Source organism: Piliocolobus tephrosceles, chromosome 2 (assembly GCF_002776525.5).
Source record: "Piliocolobus tephrosceles isolate RC106 chromosome 2, ASM277652v3, whole genome shotgun sequence".
In the NCBI taxonomy this organism is placed as follows: domain Eukaryota; kingdom Metazoa; phylum Chordata; class Mammalia; order Primates; family Cercopithecidae; genus Piliocolobus; species Piliocolobus tephrosceles.
In genome coordinates, this window is record NC_045435.1 from 70,957,059 (window position 1) to 70,977,641 (window position 20,583).

Below are 20,583 nucleotides of genomic sequence, written 5' to 3' on the forward strand. Positions count from 1 at the left end.
TCCCTAGGGTAGAAAGATTGACCTCATGATATGTACATCTTGACAAATTTGTGGTTGTTTTAAGTTGACGATTCTTTTTCTTTCCCTTCTGGAGAGAAGATGCCATTAATTCACTCTACTTCTGACTCATTCCATATCTTTTCTCTAAGCCCATTAAAAAAAAGAAATCTTGTTATTAGGTGGTGTCAGGAAACATTTGCAAGCTGGAAAAGCTCCTGCCCACTTTGAAACTGAATTTCATAAAGTCTGGTGGCCAGCCAACCTGTTAGTTGTATAGCTTTAAAGACATCCTTCATTGTCCCAAATCAGAGACTGATCTTGTTATATTTTTAGCATGTATAGCCTTGAATGACCAGTGATTTAGGTACTGAGATTTGGAGTAAAATATCAGGGATGTGTTAAGAAATTGATTGCGCATAGACTCCTCTGCTATCTGTAGAAAAGAACTGTCTTCCGAAATGCATGTCGCAGTTATGAGTTCTAGGTAGGTCTGTGTGCTTCATAAAGCTGTATTAAAAATTTTCTGTAAATGCATTTGGTATGTATGAATGGCTGTAGGATTAATCTTGTCACAGCAGGCTCTAAACCAAAACAATTAAGGAACCTTTGAATGAGAGCATATAGTTTAATATTTAAAAGCACAGGCTTGGTTTTAGACCAAGTATCCCCAGCTAGTCAACTGACTGTGTGACATTGGCCATGTTACTTGACCATCAGTGTCTTAGTTTTCTCATCTGCAAAATGAGAAGATATTAGTACTTAGAGAACAGGCATGAAGAATATATTTATGTCAAAGACAGACTCTCAATACTTTTTAGTTGTTTTTGCACTCAGTTTTCAACCCTTCAGGTATACTTCACATGTTTTTGAGAGTAGCAACAGTAGGATCCTCCATGTCATTTCAATGACACCTTCTCTGGAGTTACCATTTATTTCTCAGGAATTGCATGAATTCAACTCATCCATCTTACCTAGGTCTTTGAGGAGCCCAAGGTATTAATGACTTTAGGTCTCTCTTACCTGTGCCAGTTCAAGGTTTGTGACTTGGAGGTGAAAGGCTCTGTAAGCCATCAGCAATCACCAGCTTTGCAAGCCATTTATTTCTCCTGGGACATATTTATTAGACTATGTGTACTGTGTAATTGAAGCAGACTTCTCTGTAGCTGTAAAACCAATACAACTATGTTCTTAATCTTCTTCACAAAGTGCCAGCTGACACTACCTTGGGAGCTACTTATTTCAGACATCTGAAGTCCAACCATCTCTCTAAATTATGATGGTCAAAATACTTCATAATGACCATTATTAAGTCCCCAAAGGAAAGAATGTCTTCATCTTTTTGGAGACATTGAGTCTGATACTTATGTTGTTGGCAGCTGGTATCATATTTGTATTGAAAAATTACGCTACGGGGTTATGATGGTATTTAGCCGGAAGAAGGAGAAAAAAAAATCAAACATGTCCAAACTAGGATCATTTTTTCATTCCTTTTTATGGATTCAATTTTGTGATATATAGTGTTTATAAAGTCCTTCAGTGAAAATGTACTCTGGTTTCAGCTTGGCCTTGAGTTTATGCTGGTACACCGATTTAGCTAAAACAAAACAACAACAAGGAAAGCTTATCATCATTATTCACTCAAGCATCCATCATTGCATGTGTTTCCCACCCACTGCCGCACCCCACGATTAAATGCTAGCCATTCTTCACTTCAGCTCCTCCCTCTGCCCCCTTCTTCATATTGGATTAGATTTCTTTTCTCTGTATTCCTAAAAGCAACAGTGCTCCCTTCTCTCCTAGCATATAACACTTGCCACTGTGAATTATAAAACTGTTGCTTTGCTTTTTCTCTTTTAAAATAGACTATGCAGGCTGGGCGTGGTGGCTCCAGCCTGTAATCCCAGCACTTTGGGAGGCCGAGATGGGTGGATCACGAGGTCAGGAGATCGAGACCATCCTGGCTAACACAGTGAAACCCCGTCTCTACTAAAAAAACACAAAAAAACTAGCCAGGCGAGGTGGCTGGCGCCTGTAGTCCCAGCTACTCGGGAGGCTGAGCCAGGAGAATGGCCTGAACCCGGGAGGCGGAGCTTGCAGTGAGCTGAGATCCGGCCACTGCACTCCAGCCTGGGCGACAGAACGAGACTCTGTCTCAAAAAAAAATAAAAAAAAAATTAAAATAGACTGTGAGCTCCTCCAGGGCAGGGGCCGTGTCTAATTTACTTTCATCTCTTATTGATGCTTTGCTAGGCACATGGCAGAACTCAATAGATCTTGTATGAATAAATGATGTCATGACTGGTTCCTTCTCATACTTCAGGTCTTAGCTCAAATATGATCTCTTCAAGAAAGACTTGCATGATCACCCAACATAAAGTAGTTGTGTGTCCCCGGCACAGCCTGTTCCATTGTCCTGCTTCATTTTCATCACAGAAGTTATCACTCTCTGAAATTATTTGCTAAGTTGTTTATTCTGTCTCCCTACAGAGTGTGAGTGCTGTGAAAGCAGGACCCTGGAGGTCTTGCTCATTGCTTTATTTCATGCCAGTTCCTAGGCTGTCAGCACAGTTTGGTTACATGAGTGAGTGAATTTTGCCTGTTTTCCTTCCTGCCCTCAGTGGAAACTGTGAAGGCTGAATGTACCTTTTCCTGTTTTCTGGACTGTCCTTAGCATTTTATTGGTACAGAGAGAGCAGTTTAAATTTATTTCATGGCTTATGTATTCTCTATTAAACAAAGAAAACAAAACACTGGTTGACAGGAAATGATGCAGATGGCTTTTTTTTAGAAGGGTTGTTGGCCATTGATGTTCATTGTTTAGAACCACTGGATTGCAGTCAAATAATCCTCAATTCCGATTGGCTGGGGAAGTCTCAGATTGTTCTCAATTTGTCTTTCCTGCACCCCATTGCGACTTTGCCTCGATGATCTCTTACTGTTTTGACTCATCATCATACTACTCCCAATAAATAAAAGCATGGCCTAGGAGGCACATTCCTTTTTTCAGGGAGCAGCACTTTTGCTGAAAATTACCTGAGTTCTTTAATACAGTTCCTCTCCTCATAATTTTTTCAGATGTGTCTTTTAGATCTTTCCAAGAAAGAAGGCGAAATAAGCAATGCAAGTTTTACCTTTCTGTTTGATCCTTCTTATTGTCCCCTCTACTTATATGCTGCTCTTACAGAAAATAAAAACTTAGCTAAAGTAAATCTCACCCTAGGAATTGCTTCTAATGGTATAGCCATATACTTGGACAAGGATGATTTAACTTAAGGACTATATATAGGCCCCAATAGAGTGGGTTTCTGAGGGTCATTAGTGAAGGTTTCAAAGACTCCCTGAAATTATATGCAAAATTATGTGCTTCTGTGCAACTTTGCTTGAGAGGGGTTGTAACAGCTTTGTATCACATTTTTCAATCAAGGCCATGACCCAGTAATTTAGGAGCATAAACACTTGAGTAGGAATGGCAATGAGTCATTGAGCCAAAGGAGAGAGAGAACAAACTCCAGTTGTTTTTTAACCTAGCACTGTACTAAGGCCAGTGTGTGCCATTGTCCCGGCATGCTAAATACTGGCTGCAATACCGATCCTGTTGATGATTATTGCCACATTATATGTAAAATCCAGCAATCTTTGAAAATACTGAAAACAAGAATATGAATTACCTATTAGTCCTGATGTTTAGAAAAATATTTTAATACATTTCCTTTAGTCTTTGGGTATATGATGTGTGTGAATATATATGTATATCCACTTTTTAACAATGAGTTTATATATTCGATGCACAGTTTTTACCCTGCTGTTCATGTCTTATATCATTACTATTTCCCCTAATCACTGAATATTCTTTTTTGTGGTCATTTTTAATGGTTTCATAATTTTTCATCTTATTGATATAACACATCTGTCTACTCAGTCCTCTGCTCTTGGAAATTCAGATTGTTTCCTTTTTTTTTTTTTTTTTTTTTTCTTTTTGTGAGACAGAGTCTTGCTCTGTCTTGCTCAGGCTGGAGTGCAGTGGTGCAATCTCGGCTCACTGCAGCCTCCGCCTGCCGGGTTCAAGTGATTCTCATGTCTCAGCCTCCCGAGTAGCTGGGATTATAGGCCTGCGCCACCACACCCAGCTAATTTTTGTATTTTTAGTAGAGATGGTGTTTCACCATGTTGGCCAGGATGGTCTCAAACTCCTGACCTCAGGTGATCCACTCGCTTCAGCCTCCCAAAGTGCTGGGATTACAGGCATGAGCCACTGCACCCAGCCTGTTTCCATTTTTTATGTTCTTAAAATAATGTTGTGTTGACCATCTTTTTTATAGGAATTTTTGCAAGACTGATTATTTCCTTAATACAAACTCCTAATGATGAGTTTACTGAGTTAAAATTCATTGTAAATTTAAACTCCTGCATTTAGAATTACGCACTGATCGGTTTTTGAATAACAGAGAAGGCTTGTGGGGTCTGAGATTGTGCTCAGAAGTACTTTTATCTTCTTTGGTATCTAAGACCAGCTCCTGACCAAGACCTCACTATCATTTTCTTTCAGTGGCTTTCAGTGGTCGCTGATGACTCCGTCTATAGCTCCTACTCTCTCTCTCTCTCCATATATATATATTTCAGAACACACACATATATATGAAGAGAGAGAGATCTATAACTGTGTTTTATACACACACACACACACACACACACACACACACACACACAGAGTTCCCTGCCCCTTGCACACTGTATCACCTAATCCAGCTCCAGGACAGTTTTTATTGCAACATTTGCCTTGCAAAAGTGTAAAGAATCCCATGTGTTCAGTGACATGTGGATTAGTGAGACAGCATTTGTTGGAATGCTTAGGAGGAAAGCAAAATGTTTCTACTAAATGCTGAAGTCTGGAGACCCAAGTACAGAGGGGAATGAATATCACAATGAAAAAATGTAAATTGATGACATAAATAGTACATTTTTCTTATGCGTAGATCCATTTTGTATGTGACAGACATTTTAGGATTCACCCTTTCAAAGCCCCTTTGTGCAGTTTTTCTTGATTCATTCAGTAAGTGAGGCTGGTTGGCATTCCCCCTTCCTTTAAACCTGGAGGAAAATAGGTCCAGAGAGGTTCACTCTCTTTCCCAGCAGCTCAGGTTTTGTTTGTCTCAGTGCTGAAAAGGCAATGCTCGGCTTCTGCTTGGTTTCCCTGACAGCTCAGCTGAGCTCTCCTACTTCTTCCATATTTCTGTTTAATCAGTAGGACAAGCACGGGTCCTAATCTATGAGGGTTCTTTAATAAAACTATATGTATGCATTCATTTTGGGGAAAAGTAAGCAACTCTTGGAGGATATAGAGGTCAGTGATGCGCAAGATATTTTTAAATGCAACAAAATGTTCTGAAATGTGCTGCATTTATCTTAAAAAGCAGTATAGAGGCTGGGCGTGGTGGCTCACGCCTGTAATCCCAGCACTTTGGGAGGCCGGGGTGGGCAGATCACGAGGCCAGGAGTTCAAGACCAGCCTCACCAACATGGTGAAACCCTGTTTCTACTAAAAGTAGAAAAATTAGCTGAGTGTGGTGGCGTGCACCTGTAATCCCAGCTACTCAGGAGGCTGAGGCAGGAGAATGACTTGAACCCGGGAGGTGGAGGTTGCAGTGAGCCAAAATCATGCCATTGCACTCCAGCCTGGGTGACAGAACGACACTCTGTCTCAAAAACAAAACAAAACAAAAAGCAGTATAGAGTTTTGTTTATTGTGGTATCTGTGGATATGTATGTGTGTATTTATGAATAAACAAAGGGTTTCTTGATGTAGAGATACTAAAAATAGGTAATAAAGCCACGCATAATCCCATTAACCAAAGAAAATACTGTTTTCACGCATAACCTTCTAGCCTTTCTTTGCAAAATGGTATGTATTCTGTTATAGCTTTACTTCTTCCATATAAATTATTTGTATACAAGCATTCTAAAATTTCACCAACTATGACATCCTGCCATTTAATTATAGTTTATGGTCTTGATATTTAGAGGAAAACAGATTTGTCCTCCTTACATTAGTTGCTCAGGTCCCAGTCACCAGCAAAGAATTTGCCATTTGTTTTTTCCAAAATGACGCTATTTTAATAGGGAACTTCAGATATTCAAGTCCCAAGCTTTTCTTCAGACTGCAGATCACACTTTGAACATACGCTTCCCGGGAAGAGTTTTCTAGGATCCCTTAGAAGTAACATTTGCTGCCCTCTAAGGCCCTAAGAGTGGATGCTGCCATCCATAAACTCTTCTGCCTCTTCTGAAAGTTCTCCTTCCTTACCCTGAATGGACCAGACAAACCCATTAAGACGGGTGCCGTTTCTGCCCATATGCCTTATATGTAATATGTGATAATGATTTATAGAACACAAACTTCCTATTGCCACAAGGCATACAAAGTGTTTGCTTGTCTAAGGAAAACCACGGATATGCCATGAAGTATGGGATGATGTTGCTTCCTGCAGCCTGGCTGGTAGGGACATGTCTGCAGTTAACCAGTTACATACACGCTATCTCCTTTGATAGGTCTTGGAGCATTCTGTCATGTCAAGCAGTGACCTTTTGAGTCTTTTCTGTTAGGTCTCCCAGCTGTTTTCAATCCATCAAATAGTTTGGGCTAAAATAAATTATAAATTGTAATAAGGTTTTTCCAGCATTCATATGTATTAGATTTTAAGATTTAATGACCATGTGGGCCTAAAACAAATCTTTGAGTTCTTCTTTTTTAAAAAGCAATCAAGTGGAGTCTCTTGATTTTGATATTTAAAACATTAATTTGTGGTAGTAACCTGCTTTTGGGCTGCTGTGAAAGATGTGGCTTTTTAAAATGAAGGTTTTCAGCAACTAGCCAGCAAAGAGGAACAAATGCCTCTTTAAACAAAGATGTTCTTTTTTTTTTTTTTTTTTTTTGAGACAATGTCTCGCTCTGTCACCAGGCTGGAGTGCAGTAGTGTGATCTCGGCTCAATGCAGCCTCCACCTCCCGGGTTCAAGCAATTTCCCTGGCTCAGCCTCCTGAGTAACTGGGACTACAGGCACCCACCACCACACCCAGCTAATTTTTGTATTAGGGTTTCACCATGTTGGCCAGGATAGTCTTGATCTCTTGACCTCATGATCTGCCCGCCTCAGCCTCCCAAAGTGCTGGGATTACAGGCGTGAGCCACCGCACCCAGCAAAACAAAGATTTTCTTATTTGTTGTAATATACAGTTTGTTGTGGCAATTGAACTGGGATTTCTGGAATATTCCATGGACTACTTCCTCAGAGGAAACAAACCTTAATTGGTTACCCCCATATCCTTCAGACTGGTTGACTTTGTGCAGTTAACGATGAAAGGGCCATTAATTAATTAATTAATTAATATTTATTTTTGAATTAGTATTTTATTGTCTCAGTGATATGTGAAAATGCTGGTCTTAAAAAAAGAATTCTAAATAAGGCTAAAGTCTCCTTAAATGAGTCCCTCTGATCCTTGCCCCTCCTTGCACTATTGAACATATCCCCATTATCCATTTGATGTGGACGTTCATGGAGGGCAAAAGCCACGCGTGTGTTTGAGTGTGTGGAACACCTGTCTCCTGCTGTGCCTGCCATTCTGCAGCGTGCCATTTTACTGAATATTATGTTTTAAGATTTTGTTGTTACCTGTAGAGACAGCTCATTCCTTTTAACCTAGCTTTGTAGGTTGGCTGCCTCACAGTTTTTCAGAACTTCCAGTTGTTTCCAGTTTTCCTTTCTACCAACAATAGTGCACTGAACATCATTGTGAATGCACCTTTGAATGTGCATCAGTAGAGAATGTAAAATGCCCCTTATTTTGTATATGAAGCTCCTAAGACAAGGGATTTGAAGATCAGCCACAGTCTTACAAATAATTAGCAGAGTGTAGACTGAAACCATTTTCCCTGACTCCGCTTACCTAATGGGGGATTCTTTCCAAATTTTCTTTTTCTTTTTTGAAATGGAGTCTCACTCTGTCGCCCAGGCTGGAGTGCAGTGGCCGGATCTCAGCTCACTGCAAGCTCTGCCTCCCGGGTTTACAGCATTCTCCTGCCTCAGCCTCCCGAGTGGATGGGACTACAAGTGCCCGCCACCTTGCCCGGCTGGTTTTTTGTATTTTTTTAGTAGAGACGGGGTTTCACCGTGTTCACCAGGATGATCTTGATCTCCTGACCTCGTGATCTGCCCGTCTCGGCCTCCCAAAGTGCTGGGATTACAGGCTTGAGCCACCGCGCCCGGCCTCTTTCCAAATTTTCTTGTCGGTCATTAGGATCCTGGGGAGAGTCAATTGCAGTAGAAGATAACTATGGTGAAACCTTGCTGATTCCAGTTAACTAAGAAGGTCTCTCTGAATTAAGAGAAAATTTGAATTTAAAGATGTCATCTTATATATATAATTTTGAAGTTTATACAGTGACCCACACTAATACAACCTAATAATATTTCTTAAGGGAACCATATGAATAAGTCAAGGAAAGCACCTGATCATTATTTAAAAAAAAAAAAAGATATATCAAAATTGTTCAACACAGTTATTTGTATCCATAGGTAAGATATTTTCTCCTATAACCTTTTTTTATTTTAATATGCTTAGCAGATGATTTTTCTCTAGTTAGTACAAGGTAACCATACCACTTCCTTTCTGAATGACGTAAATTAGCCAAGGAAGGTAAAAAGGTGTAGACATTTGAGTAACTCCTCTGTGCCAGGTAGGAGGCTCTTAAACATCTTCTCTTGTTTCATTATCTTAATAATCTTATGAAGTGAGTCTTAATATGTTCACTTCGTAAATGGAGAAACTGAGACAGAGAGGGCCCCAAAACATTTTGTTAACGGATGCCTATCTGAGTTTGTCTGACTTGAAAGAGTAATACTCGACTGTATCAGAGTTTCCTTAAATACGGTCCTCGGATTCTCTGTATCAGAATCTCCTGGAATTTTTGCTAATACTGCAGATTTCTCGGCCACCAAGGGTGGGACCTGGGCTGCTGCATTTCTAACAAGCTACCGAGTGTGCTTTATGCCCTCTAAGGTCTGGGAGCCAGACTTCTATGGTGACCTCATTTTGGTGATGCGAGGAACCTTGCCAGAGAGTGCCCCCATGCCTCCCAGCACGAGTAATCCTCATCATGCCTCACTCCCAGTGGGCACTTTGCAGGCTCATCTGGACTGCTTCCACCTTACTCACCCACTTGCCTTGCCTCACCTCATATTGCTTGTGCTGAACTTAGCATCGCTCATGGTTTGACAAGTCACTTCCAAAAGAGTTGACATCATCACACTCCCTAGGAATCACTTTCAAAAACAGGTTGAAATCTCCAGGGCAGCATCACCAGATCCCAAGCTTCTCTTGTGTGCTTTATACAGATAGAATCTGCATTTTGCATTGTAACTGCTGCCCAAAGGAAAAAAATCAAAAGAGGCAACAGCTTGCAGAAATGATTACTTTTGAAACACCAGTATACGCTTTATTTTCCTTTCTTGCCTGTCTTTCGCACCCTTCCCTGGTAGTAGATTTCCCGTAAGTCTGCCCCTAATTGCTCCTGACTTCCCTAGAATTAGGGAGATCACTTGTCCCTTCCAGCTCCAGCCCTCCCACTAAGGGGACAGGGTTTTGGAAGAGCCAACTAGATTCAATGACCACCTTTGCCTTTCTTTCTCCATTACTATCTTTTTCTTTCAGCTTTGTGCAATTTTTCTTTTTCACTCCCAAATGACATGCTTTCCCTCTTGAGGGGCTAGTCCTGTTCCCGTCCTTTCCAACAAGCTGTGAGTAGGAGGTTGCTTGGATAACTGGCAGACATCGAGACAGACGTGTGCTGATGATCCAGAGGGGACCCTAGACCAACTTGGATTTGTGTTCATTTGTTAGCATTCTGTGTTGGCAAAAGAGCATCCGTCTTTGTTTTGGTATTGAGCTCATCCAAATAAAGCAGCATTTCCTCTTCTGAAAGGCAGAGGAACAAAAAAGAAAAGACCAAAAAAAAAATTTTAATTTTAACCATGTACTCCTTTGAAACTAAATATATACCCTTTCCTCTGTCCTGATTGGTCCGTTTCAATTGACAAGTGGATCGTGTGGAAAGGAAATATCCTGGACTTAATTGTAAGTTAAGTCTCTCTTAATCCAGAAGAGCATTTGAGATTCTGTCCAAGTGTTCAATTTCCCAGGCCGCTGAGGTCTGTGAATTTCTTTTCCCAGCCTCCAGGCTGCTGCAGTACAAGTCAGCATAGCTAATGCAGATAGATCTCCTGCCTCTCGCTCTCCTCCTCCCTCTGCTTTGATTCGATATGAACAGCCTGGTAACTCCGATGCTGGGGAGAAATCTGACATAACTCTGCAGATGGCTAGGTTGCCATGGAACACCTGGGGATTGTTCTTTAAGGAAAAGGTAACATTTATATGCTAATGATTTCTTCCCCCCTCCCCTCCTTGTTGCATTTTTTCCAGGGCTGCCAGTTCCCAAGAAGAGCCCAAAGTCGGTAAGGACTTGTCAGTTACTTGGTGCTTGTTGGGGCTGGGGTGGATGGTCGGGGGCTGGAGGTGGGAGGGTATTCTGTGGGGCTTCACTTCACTAAATGTGTTTTACAGTGGATGGGGGAGACAGGAGCCGGGGCTCATTTTCTTAAGTTCTGGGGTTCCGTTTGTTATAGAAGGTATTTGGGCTTGTCTTTAACTGTATAGTGATTTGTGGGCAGGCTGCAGAGGCAGGATAAAGAATGCATGTTTGAAATCTTCTCTATATAAATGCGTCCAAACTCTCCTTCAAAGGGATGAGTTTCTTAGCCGTTTTAACTTGATACAAATGCCATTGTTTCCTTTGGAAGGAGAGAAAAAAAGAAAGCTCCACCTGCTCCGTGAGTAGCATTGCTCTCAACTGGTGTTCCTAGCCGTCCACTTGTCTACCCGTTCTCTCCCTTAGCTTTCTTAGGCGCCAGAGGATGAATTATTTACAAAATAAAAAGCCTGTAGGTTTAAGAAAGAATTGCTCTGCCCCATATATGTGACCATGCTCAGATGGAACAATGTTCACTGCCCCAGCACTGAGAGTAAGACATTTCCTTGCTGTGGAAATGTCCTTTGTTGTTTTGCCAGCTTTAGCAGCATTATGCTGCAGGTATAGGATTCTTAAAAAAAAAAAAAAAAAAAAAAATCAATGTTTTGCTGTCTTTTCTAATCTGGTTTCCCTGAAGATGCATTACCTAGTTGACATGTTAGCTAATAGCTTAGAGGCTATAGTGTTTTGCTTGGTGGTATGGGTTTATGCTCCTGGGGCACTAATGACAAATTAAAATGCTGCTTAACTCAAAATCTGGAACTCCAATGCCTGTGAAATTGATCTGGGTGGAAGGGGCTTCCCAATTCATTAATATTAGGATAAAGAGGGATGTTTCCATGTACTTTAGAAGATTTGGGGAGGGAAAATGTACAGTCTTGTGCCATCCGGGAAGGGAGAACCTTGAAAACTTTGCAGCTTACGGTGCTGCAGCTGAATTCTTTCCACCTGTCTCCAAGCCTGGCAGCACGAGGCAGAAGTTTATTAAGATGAGAGAGGGAGCTTCCTGCATTTTTAAACCTCACTCCTAAGTTCTCCAAAGAGAAAAACCTGCAATAGTTGATGTGATTCTGATGGCATAGTGCCGTGGTGATTGGAATATTGACTTCAGGGCTGGTTTCCTTGTCAGTGTGTTAATGTCCAGGCAGAAAAGTGCTGGTTGGTGCCCACATTGGAACCACAAAGATGCCAAAGTGTGTGCATGTGCGCATGTGTGTCTCCCTGTCTCTTGGTCATAGCCAGTAACCCATCTGCCTTCAGAAAAATGGAAGGAAATCCAGAAGATGTGTCTCATAAGCTTAAGTTAACATGAACCATCCTTTTTTCTCCCCCACCCCAGCCATGCTATATTGATACATGGGCCTATTTTACACACCCCACATGGAATGGAGTCTTAACAAGGAGTGTGCTGAGGGAGACATAGTAGTTTTGCACAGGTAGCATGACCTCAAGTAGCAAGGTGTTCTTTTCCATTTTGCATTCCGTTTAAATTTAGTGTGCAAAAGGATTTTTGTAATTCATTTGCATTTCTTCTTCCCCCAAGTGTTTTGGAATTACCTGGTGAACTCAAAGGCTATCAAATAAGTATTGAACCTGCATTCACCAAGTCAGTTAAGAGAATTCCCTATGACAGTTAATTTTTGCAGAAGCCATGTCATTAGCAAGCAGCAAGCCAATTACTCAGGCTGCATTTCTAAGAAGGAAGCTCTCAACTGCTTTGCCCATAGTCTGCTGGCTGTTAATTACCACAAGCTAGGAGAGTGATGTGTTGCTGGGCTAGAAAAGAATAAGCCCCCAGCTTGGGACTTGTCCTTACCTGATTTCTGCGCCAGGACAGGGATGAGGGTTTTCACAGCATTGCTGGCACACACTGGCAGCTGCTGTACAGAATTTGGGAGCTGTTGGCCAAGGTCTGCTGTTGGATGTAAAGTGCTGCTAACATCTGTGATCAGTGAGAGTCCTGTACAGGTGGGTTGAAAGCGCTTTCCCCTTCCCAGTTTGAATTTTGATGATGTCCTGCCAGGGAGACAGACGATTATGGGATTTTTCTGGTGGGGTCAGAGGGAATTCACAGGGAAGCTGGATGTCCTGGTACCAGAAAGCCATTCAAATCATGACAGATAAGGTCCGTTATGCAGGATGCATAATTAAAAACACACTGATTGTACCTGGGTTGTGACTCACTTAGATTTGGCAATAGCTCTGAGCATATGTGCACAGTGGTCTTAGTCCAGGACTGTTGTGTTGTGGTTGTTTGTTTATTTGATAAGAGGCTGCTGACAATGTTGGCTTGCTCATGTGACTGGCAGCTTCCTTTTGCCCTCATACCTTTTTTTTTTTTTTTAAGGTTTTCAATAATTAAGTAGTTGGGTTTTTATTAGAACAAAAGGACTTATCTTTTTTTATCTCATTTCTTCTCCTGGATAGTCCCTGTAGCTTACTCTTAATAAGCAATTTCACCTGCAAGATTTAGTTTAAATGTTGAAATTGTGGTTTATATACTCATTGGGGACAATGGCAGTATCTTAATAAAATTTCATTAATACCTGGACTTTCATAACATCAGGGATTTTTCTGCCAAGTAGCAGAGACAAAAATAAGACATATTTTCTGTCAGGCTTTAGACCTCTCTGGGAAACTGATTCTGTGGCCCAACTTAATCATCCTTACTGAAAACTCATTTAACTGAGACTCTCAGTCTAAATCACCCACAAGGATCGTATGTATGAGAATTTAAAACTAAATATCACACCAAACCCTGAATTTTAAGTCAGTATCCACCTGTTTTCTTATGAATTCATTTCCCAGTTATTCTCCCTTCATCTATCCCCTCTTTTTTTTGAGATGGAGTCTCACTTTGTCATCAAGGCTGGAGTGCAGTGGCACAGTCATAGCTAACTGCAGCCTCGAACTCCTGGGCCCAAGCAATCTCATGCCTTAGCCTTCTAAGTAGCTGGAACTATAGGTATGCACCACCATGTCTGGCTAATTTTTGTATTTTTTGTAGAGACGGGAGTCTCACCATCTTGCCCAAGCTGATCTCAGGAGCTCCTCCTATCTTGGCCTCCCAATGTGCTGGGATTACAGTCATGTGCCACCGCACCTAGCTATCATCTTCTATTTATCCATCTGTTCCTCCACCTACACATTCATCTTTCATCCATTCATTCATCCATTATTCAGAAAACTAGTATTTAGAACCCATTAAATATCAGATTTGGTGTGAAGCGCTGGAAATACTATAATAAATAAGATGGTCATGGCACCTCTTTTCTTGCAGTTTGCAAACAAACCATTTATTGATTGCTCCTTACAAAAGAAAAAGATTCATTGTCACAAATTTCCAAAATGTTTGTGCAGTCATTTCATCAACAAGTATTTATTATTTTATGTGTGCCAGGCCCAGTGCCAATATTTGATAAGAATTAATCAGAAAACATCCCTGCCCTCATGAAAATGGGGAGGGAGAAACAATAACCACATCAGTAGGCAGATCTACAAAGATCCTTACCTCGTGGGGATTAAAGTGTGATACGCATTAATAAAGCAGAAATATAACACGGAACCAAATACACACATAATGTAATCATTCCACTCTTAATTATAATAACCTATAAGTCATCATAAAGTGCCAACACCCGCGATTGAGTAAGTGCTGTGATTGAGCTGTAGAGTACTTTGGAGTTCCCCAGCAGCCTAGGCAACATAGGAAACCACATTCTTTACTCAGCTCTTATTGTCAGATGAAAGAAAGTGTACCATATTCACTAAAGACACAAGATTTTCCTATTTACCTAAAAAAAAAAATCCTACAAGAAGTTTTCATATAGAGGACCCTGGATGGTGGGCAAAGCATCCAGTGCCCATCCACATTAAAGAGGCAGTCTCTTCAACAGCCTCTTTACAGCAGACATAGCAAGCTGTCTGCAGGGTAGCCACAGTGATAGGTTTTTGCTCCACTATCCTCTCCGTCCCTTTCCCCTGCAAGAGATGCTAAAGGAAATTGCTGAAAACTAGTCGTTAAGAGATGTGAGGGAGATACTCCTTTTACACACATATACACTGAGTGACTCTGGTCTAGATCATTCCGTTTTATGTACCCTGCCTCTTTCTCAGACTCACCCAGTTGTGTGGCACCTGTCTTCCTTTTCCCTAATGCCCCCTGGGTGACAACCAGCATGATGATTGATCCCATCAAAGCTTCTACAGCCTACAAGAAGAAGCGGTGAGAGTAGTAGATGGGTGAAGGCATAGGATCACTTAAGTCAGTCTCCTTGCCTCTCACTTCCCGTGGCAACTCCCCTTCTCTGCCTTTTGGAACCCTGGAAGATAGACTTTGCCATTGTATTACATTCCTTTAAGACATGCAGTGTGAACCAGAATCCATTTTCATATCCAGTCAGTGCCTGCCTTTTCTTCTCCATTAACTCCTCTCGCCCACCTTTTTGGAAGAAATCATTTGACTTAGACCCATAAATGATAAAAGAAATAAACAAAAAGAAGGACCATCATCTGCATTGGCTTGGATTCGAGTCTCTGATTTTCACACAACCTTTAATGACATTGGCCTAATACCTCATCAGCACTTGGAGTTTTTCCTGTTGTCCATGTAAATTGCTACAGTAGCCTTCGCTCTTGGCAGATAAGTGAACTGTAAATAATTCTGCTTTAAAATGGATCGATTTGTCATTTTTAAGCCACATGAATTCTTTTCATCATTTAAGCTCCTAAGTGCTGTCTGTATTCATTTGCTCTTCCAAGCAAATATTTTCAGTTCACTTTATAAGTACCTACATTTTGAAATCATTCTGGGAAATACTGATGAGTTGATTTTTTCTTCCCATTTCCATTTATAAAAACCATTATGTCTTCCCAATTTCCCTGGCCTGACAGTAAGCAAGGGAATCATTCATTTCAGAGAGGTTGGTACAGTTTTAATTTAAAAGGTCTTGTGATACAGGTTCATGGTCAACATGTGGCCAAAGACCTTTATGGAATTTTAAAAATTGAACCCATTTCCGTATTCCTAGCTGGCTATGAATTGAGACTCAGCAATAAGACTCTTGCTTCAAAAATATCAGCATAGTGACAACAGTTAGCGCTGGAAATTTCTATCTTAATATATGGCACCCCTTCTCAACCAGTTACTCACACTAGAGATGTGGTGGGTGGATATCCTTGTTTCTGAGCTCTCCTCCTTTTGGTGATCCCCTTCACCTCCCTTCTCTCCTGTCCCCTCCATTCTCCTGCTCCTCAGCCTCCTCCATTCAGTCTGTCAGCAATCCCTGTTGAATTTGGCACCGAAGTGTCTTCTGACCTCACTTGTTCTTTTCCTGGGTAACTCCAGCTACCCTGGTATTGCCCACCTTAGGTCCCCACATTGACTGCAGCTGGGGCTTCCTGACTGGCCTCTCTGCATTCATTCCTATTCCCCACCAATCCATTCACCACCCAGTAGTGACACCAAACTTTCTGGAAACATGTTGGCTCTTGGAACATCCCCACTTGAAATTCATTAATGGATTCCCCCTCTTGAAACTAAGAATGAAACCCAAACTCCTTACGTAGCCCACAGGGCTCATGCATTATGTGGCCTCCCAGTTCCTCTCAGGCCACCCTCCCTTGCTGTGCCACACTAGCGTTTTTGTTCAGAAAGTCCACTTAGCACACCCTCTTTTTTTTTTTTTTTTTTTTTTTTTTTTGGGATGGAGTCTCGCTGTGTCACCCAGGCTGGAGTGCAGTAGTGTGATCTCGTCTCACTGCAAGCTCCGCCTTTCCAAGTGATTCTCGTGCATCAGCCTCCCAAGTAGCTGGGATTACAGGTGTATGCCACCACACCTGGGTAATTTTTGTATTTTTAGCAGAGACGGAGTTTCACCATGTTGGTCAGGCTGGTTTCGAACTCCTGACCTCAAGGGATCTGTGTTACTTGGTCTCCCGAAGTGCTGGGATTACAGGTGTGAGCCACCATGCCCAGCCTTCTCTTTCTGTTAATAGATTTCTTCCAGAGTCCTCTCTTTATCACCTTTCTAAAGGACATTGCAGTGTGTTGCTATCAATATATTATATTTGATTAATATTCATCTACACACACTACATATACACACACTTGGATACCTACCCAGGGATAAATTTCAAGAGCTCAGGTACCATCTATTCCTTGTTTACATGTTGTTTCCCTCAGTATCTGGCACACAGCAGGTGATCCTATGTATTTATTGGGTTAAGTGAATAAATCTATTGCAGGTAGGGCAGCCCACTTAGGAGGTCCTGGGCTGGATGTTATATCATTGGTGTACTATTTTTCCATTTTTCCATGTTCTTAGTATGCACAGGGTTTCGTTAACAGACTTAAAAGTATACCTTTAACTACAGCTACTTGTCTTTGGGCTAGTGTCTCACCTAGGAAAATGAGGTGAAATACAATCTCATTAAATGCAAATCTGATCCTGTGTCATAAATAGTTCAGAAGTGAACATATTCTCGTGTCCCTACTCTTGTAGGAGGTGATCCAGACTACTGAAAATGCATACAAGTTTTCTTTAATTTGGGAGATATATAAACGTGGTTTTTTTCCTGGACAATTCTGGGCTCTAACCTGATAAAGGACAACCTCATAGCTGATCAGCATGCTCACAGAAAATTAAAAAAAAAAAAAAATACTTCAAACTCCCCCCACACCCACAGCATAGTTTTAAAAAATCCAGAGTGCCAACAAGATACTAAATTACAGAATGTATCTTCAAATTAATGAGTTTTCATAATTGAACTTGAGAAGGAACATAGAGTGAGGTTAAGTCTTAGCAGGGAGAACATCCCAAAAGCTTCCAGATTATCGTGTATTTAGCCCATTAGTGTGCCATTTATATATGTCAGTTAGAGATAGTTGAGTGGTGGCACAGTTTTTCGAGCACATTCTCAGGATGCTCCTTTACTTTTATTTTCCAATTTGAGGTAGAAAGTTTAGATGGCATTTAAAAGAGACTCAGAGGTGCAGTTTGACCGAGAGGCAGTTTTGCAAACTCATTCCAGATTGTGTCTGTCATTTGGTGTTAAATTGGACCTAAATGAGTCATTTACTGGGGAGGTGAGAAAGGGTGTTATAATTTGAAAAATGGCCCAAGTGTTTCCAGTAGACTTCATTTGCACTCTCTGTTTCTGATGGAACCATCTCTTCAGTTAAACGTAAGAGATCTAGGTCTTCCATGTCAGGGATTTGTTATACTGGGACAGACATGAGAGGGTTTCAAAAACCCATGATGTAACATGCTGAATCTCTGCACACGCGTGTACAGGTATGTATGTAAAAGCACCTACGCATTTTCTCTGGGATACAGGTCCAGTACTTTTATTAGACTTTCTCAATGGGTCAGGGATGCCAGAAGGATATTTCTCTCCAGTTCAGGAAGAGGGATCAAGTGGAAAAGGTTTGAGTTAGTCTTCAGGGGGTAATGGCCCAAGAAGACAATGGAACAGAAACTGCAAATAACCCTACAAAAGAAGCAGCAGCACAAGGCTGTTTCCTGCAGGTAATCCTGCACTGTGCACACCTTTGTGAAGAGCAGTTTTGACATGAGGAGGAGACCAGAGCTTCCAGGGTCGGAATTTAGTGCTTATAGGTCGGCCCTGCAATCAATCTGGCATCTACTAATTTGAGGAACCAAAAGAGAGTGGTCCTTTGAAGGGAGGCATGCCACTCTCAGGTAAATGCAGTGGTTCTTTTATTGAGTTTTTTGCTTTTACATTTCAAATATCTTCCCCCTTCAGAGGTGAACAAAAGTAAAACATTACTAAAATGTAAAAAAATAGGAAGTAGCAGTTCCCATTAATTCTATTTACCAAGGTTCATTTTGAAATGAAAATGACTTTAAATTTTGTCTTGATTATAAAAAGTATTCTCTGTGCACTATAAAAATAAAAAAGTAGGTAACATGGGAAAGTATAATGGTAAGAGGGAAAAACTCCACCCGTAATCCCATTTTCTCTATGCATTGTTATGTATGTTCACACAAAAAATGGGCCGATGCTATATATGGTTGTTTATAATCAAGACCCTTGTAAAGACCATATTGAAGAGAGGGAAAAAAACAAAAACAAAAACAAAAAACAACATTCCCATGTGCATACAGAAGAAAATGGATATGGTATCCATCATTTACATTTTTTGACTCTGGCCCTGGGAGCTGAATTCACTGTTGGAGGAGAAACTGTTGAAGTTGGCAGAGCCAGGTTCTATCAACTCTTTGGAATGGCAACCAAATCTGAGCTGAGCCTTAGAAGAGAAAAACAGTGACATGGGGTTATGATGGTGTTTGTTCCCACCCAAACATCAACATGTTTTCCTGGCATCTGCACCAGTGTGTTTTTCCCCTTGAATTGGAGTGAATTAAGCCTCTCATACAGTTTTCCCAAGACTTTCAGGGTAGCTTAGAATATGGTCCTCAAATTTCTCCCACAGGCACACCAAGTGTAATTGTAAATGGTCTATCTTGCCTTCATTAAATACTTGTCCATTTGTTCTCAATTTTGAATCCTTGCCACTATCTGCATTCAAATCTGTAATAGTCAAGAGCAAATGAAGTTTTTGTCCTCTTTGGGCTTTCTTCAGATCCTTGTTTCAAAGCAAGGACTGGAAGTAGAGGAAGTACAGGGACCTGAGAATTAAGTGAAAGGACCTTGCAAATTTCCAGCAGAATTCCAGGGGAATGAAAGATGAAGGATCCCTGGGGAGACAGCAAGGAAAAATGGTCTTGATAGGATTGATCGCAACACCCGGTGGAAGATACGGGCTCTGTAAAGAACTTCAGGGATCTAGAATGCTCAAGGTCAAAGCTCTTATAAAGTACTTTAAAACCACGAGCTCTACAGGATCTATAAGAGTGAAGGGAGAGCCCCTTCTTGTCCTCTACCCCATACAGTGCTTTAAATCAGATAAGTATAGTGACATGGTGTCTATGGTGTATGAGGCATGACTGCAGGATTTTTTTGTTTTGAATAGGGAATGCTAAACACCTGAGATTACCACAGTCTTTTATTGGAGAAAATAAGAACTGCAGTTATTTTCTGTTCTACCCGCTATTTTCCTTTCCATTAGGTCTTACTCTCCATTCATTAGCCATTCTAACAGAGCATTTCGTAAAATGAGAAGGGTCTTTGCTGAGCAGATTTTAATGAACAAGGACTTGGTTATTCATTTGAAATTTAAATGGAACTCTTCCCCTTTGAATATTACAATACTTGAACTTTGGAGAAGTTCAAATCTAAGAAGGCTGACCCCCGGAGGTCAACTCATATACAAAGTTTGATCATGGTTTTCAACCAACAGTACTATCGGCAGTTTAAGAGGTGAAGTGTAATGCTTGCAAAATTGATTAGCTAAGAAGTATTGAAGTTCTTCATATATTAGTAATTTATACACATAGAAATACCAGTAAACATATAATGCTAGGCATGATTTTCGAAAGATCTGACCTCTGTTTTTTTTTTTTTTTTAACAGTTGAAAAGAATGGATAGCAAACTCTTAGAGAGGAATTGGGTATTTCATTATTAAACGATACAAGACATGGAGTCCTGGGGAGCATCTTTAGTCCTGATTATATTTCTTCTGGATATTATAGCCTTATCGTAAACCACTCATGGTATTTGGCGTCACATATTTTTGTGAAAATGAGGATGTTAAAACTGATCCATCTTGCAATAAACGAGCATAGCATCTTAGCTGAGAACCTGTGATGAATATCGGATTTGTTTTCCGCTATAACCCAGAGAACAGTAGGGTTATGATTATGTCTTTCTATCTGGCCTACCCCGCTGTTTGTCTGCCAGTCACCTAGGGATTTATCTGCATTCAGCATTAGCTGGAGAAAGGTGGGAGCCAAAATACTATTGTTATACTTATGTATGTGTATACAGAAGTGCTGAACAAAGACAAGCTGGTGGAAAACACCCACTCAGAGAACCAATAATAATCTTTTCTTCTTGCCCCTCTCACTTGCTTACTTTC

General features: G+C 40.9%; 1 protein-coding gene across 9 annotated transcripts in view; it reads left to right on the plus strand.

The window, feature by feature from the left end:
• The window catches only part of MAGI1 (membrane associated guanylate kinase, WW and PDZ domain containing 1), a 685,858-nt gene that overhangs the window by 627,504 nt on the left and 37,771 nt on the right, over positions 1 to 20,583 (plus strand). For all 9 annotated transcript variants that reach the window (XM_031935182.1, XM_031935183.1, XM_023200351.2 and 6 more), the window contains exon 13: positions 10,474 to 10,505. In XM_031935182.1, the coding sequence (XP_031791042.1) occupies positions 10,474 to 10,505 (32 nt within the window). The remainder of the gene's footprint in view (positions 1 to 10,473; positions 10,506 to 20,583) is intronic.